Source organism: Austrofundulus limnaeus, unplaced genomic scaffold (assembly GCF_001266775.1).
Source record: "Austrofundulus limnaeus strain Quisiro unplaced genomic scaffold, Austrofundulus_limnaeus-1.0 Scaffold445, whole genome shotgun sequence".
Taxonomy (NCBI): Eukaryota; Metazoa; Chordata; class Actinopteri; order Cyprinodontiformes; family Rivulidae; genus Austrofundulus; species Austrofundulus limnaeus.
This window is the reverse complement of record NW_013952847.1, coordinates 46,077-48,283: the sequence shown is the minus strand read 5'-3', so window position 1 is coordinate 48,283 and position 2,207 is coordinate 46,077. Positions and strand designations below refer to the sequence as shown.

The following is a 2,207-nucleotide window of genomic DNA, read 5'->3' as shown; positions in this document are numbered from 1 at the left end:
CAACAAAGAAAGATCTGTACACCTGAGGAATAAAAAAGCACACAGAGCTGTAGAAGAGAAAAAACCCAGACATGCTTCAATTATAAAATGTTTGAAATAATTAAGACAATGTGATCCAAGCATCTACACCCCTTTTTATTTATTCACAAAATAAACTGATATTTAAGAGCTTATTTTTGTTATAGTTTGATTAAAACCATCAAGCTGGAGGCTGGCGCGTTGTTGTTTTTCTCCAGCTGTTTTCAGTGAGGCGCTGTTCCTCTGCCGCTACAGCAGGGGGCAGCAGCGTCCTCAAACAGCTTGTTAGCTCGTTGAAGGTGCGGCAAAGAGGAACAGCAGCCGGGACGGCATCGCTAGCTGCTTGCTAGGGTGTTTGACGTTTATTTTTTTATGTCCCATTTTTCCAACTAAAACCGACATTTCAATCATTTTTAATAGGCTGTAGTGAATGAAGAACTTGTTTTATCTTTTTAAATTAGTAAGGAGCATTTTGACAGAAACCGAGACACAAAAAWATATATATTTTTACGCTCAGCCGGAAAATTATTGGAGCTAAGCTAAAAGATCGTGGCTAATTCTATGATAGCTAGTTAGCTAGCTTTCGCAACTGCGTTAAAGACCTACATTTTTTGATTGAGTTTCTTTTGTAAGCGTTTGCGATGGCTGATGTCGATAAACTCAACATAGACAGTATTATCCAACGGCTTTTAGAAGGTGAGTAGGTTATAAAATATTACATACACGAAAATTTCATTTTTTAAATAGGCCAAATGTGAAACAATACAGATGCGCAGCTACTAGCCTCTCAGGAAATACCGCTAGTATTWAAGTATCCTCTGATTATGTAATTTGTCTGTTTATTTATAATAACGATTCGTCACCTAAAGCGTGCGGTAATTTATCAGTATATCATGTGAAGACTTGTTAAAAATGTCTTGCACAGAAATATTGCGCACACTGGTGTTACACCGCTTTCTGTGACCCAGTTGTTTTGTGACCTGATTAGGGTTTTCATCGGTCGCAAATGTTTTTACAGTCTTTACTTCATTTCAACATCTGTTTACAAACAAGAAGGTACACAGCACACGTATGTAGTGACCTGTACGGATATATGTGGCCCATCATATCGAAATGAGGATTAAGTCAAATTTGGTCCAAATGACGTTACTACATTTTCAAAATATTGGCTTTAAAAGCTACATTTTGATACCTGGATCATTCTGATATAAGCTTAGCCAGAGATATGATTTAATTTGTCTTGTCGGTTACAGTAAAACATTACTGTTTTGTCTGAATCCTACTTTTATGTAAATTTATTAAGTAATTTTTGTGTCAAAATAAAGAGGAAACCTCAAACAGTATTTGTATATTAAGATTTCCCAGTTGGAAAGTAACAAAAGCATTGCTAGCTCACAGTGAAAAATTCAAACTTCACTGATTTTGAGGCATTTTCCCTCAAAGTCAGGTTTTTTGTTGCTACAGCACAAAAAATGCTTCAAAAATGTTTTTAGGATTATTTTTCAGACAGTTCTTTCAAATGATACATTGATAAGGCATTAATTCATTATATTTTGACAAAAGGCAATTTTTGCATGTTTATATCAGAACCCTATATCTGCCTATTTCTCCACATTCCACTTTTGGACTTAATCCTCATTTCGATGTGATGGGTCACATATTGTTTTTGACTAATTTGAAGTGGGTTTCCGATTGTAGCTTTCCCCCCTAAATTTAATATTTTTTCCAATTTTTCACAACTGAGCATCTTTAATCTGCTCTAGTTTTAAAAGTRCAGTACGTCCACACGTCAAACCTGTACTGGATTATTATACACTGCTTCCAGAATATTTAAAACCAAGTTTGAGATTTGTGAAACTTTTATTTGCTCAGTAACATTTAATAAAGGGTCAAACAKGTGGGTTTTTTTTTTGCATCTGGACCACACTAGACTTGGTCCAGAATCAAAACTGCAACACAGACTCTTCAAACCAAACGTGAGTGCAGAATAATGTAGTCCAGATTTGAATAGTCTAGGTGTTGTAGTTTTGAATCTGGACCAGGTCTAGATGCATAAAAAGTGCTTTAATGGCCCTTTATTGAAGTTTCACAAATCCCTAACTTTATTTTAAATATTCTGGAATCAGTGTTGAATAATCCAGTACAGGTTTGACATACATACATACATACATGTATATATATACATGTAT

The 2,207-nt window shown here is 35.1% G+C and overlaps 1 protein-coding gene across 1 annotated transcript in view; it reads left to right on the top strand.

Annotated features, from left to right (window-relative positions):
* The first annotated feature begins 305 nt into the window (after positions 1–305).
* The window catches only part of ppp1cc (protein phosphatase 1, catalytic subunit, gamma isozyme), an 8,982-nt gene continuing 7,080 nt past the window's right edge, over positions 306–2,207 (top strand). The window contains exon 1 of the mRNA XM_014024888.1: positions 306–714. Within this exon, the coding sequence (XP_013880342.1) occupies positions 660–714 (55 nt within the window). The 5' untranslated portion in view covers positions 306–659. The remainder of the gene's footprint in view (positions 715–2,207) is intronic.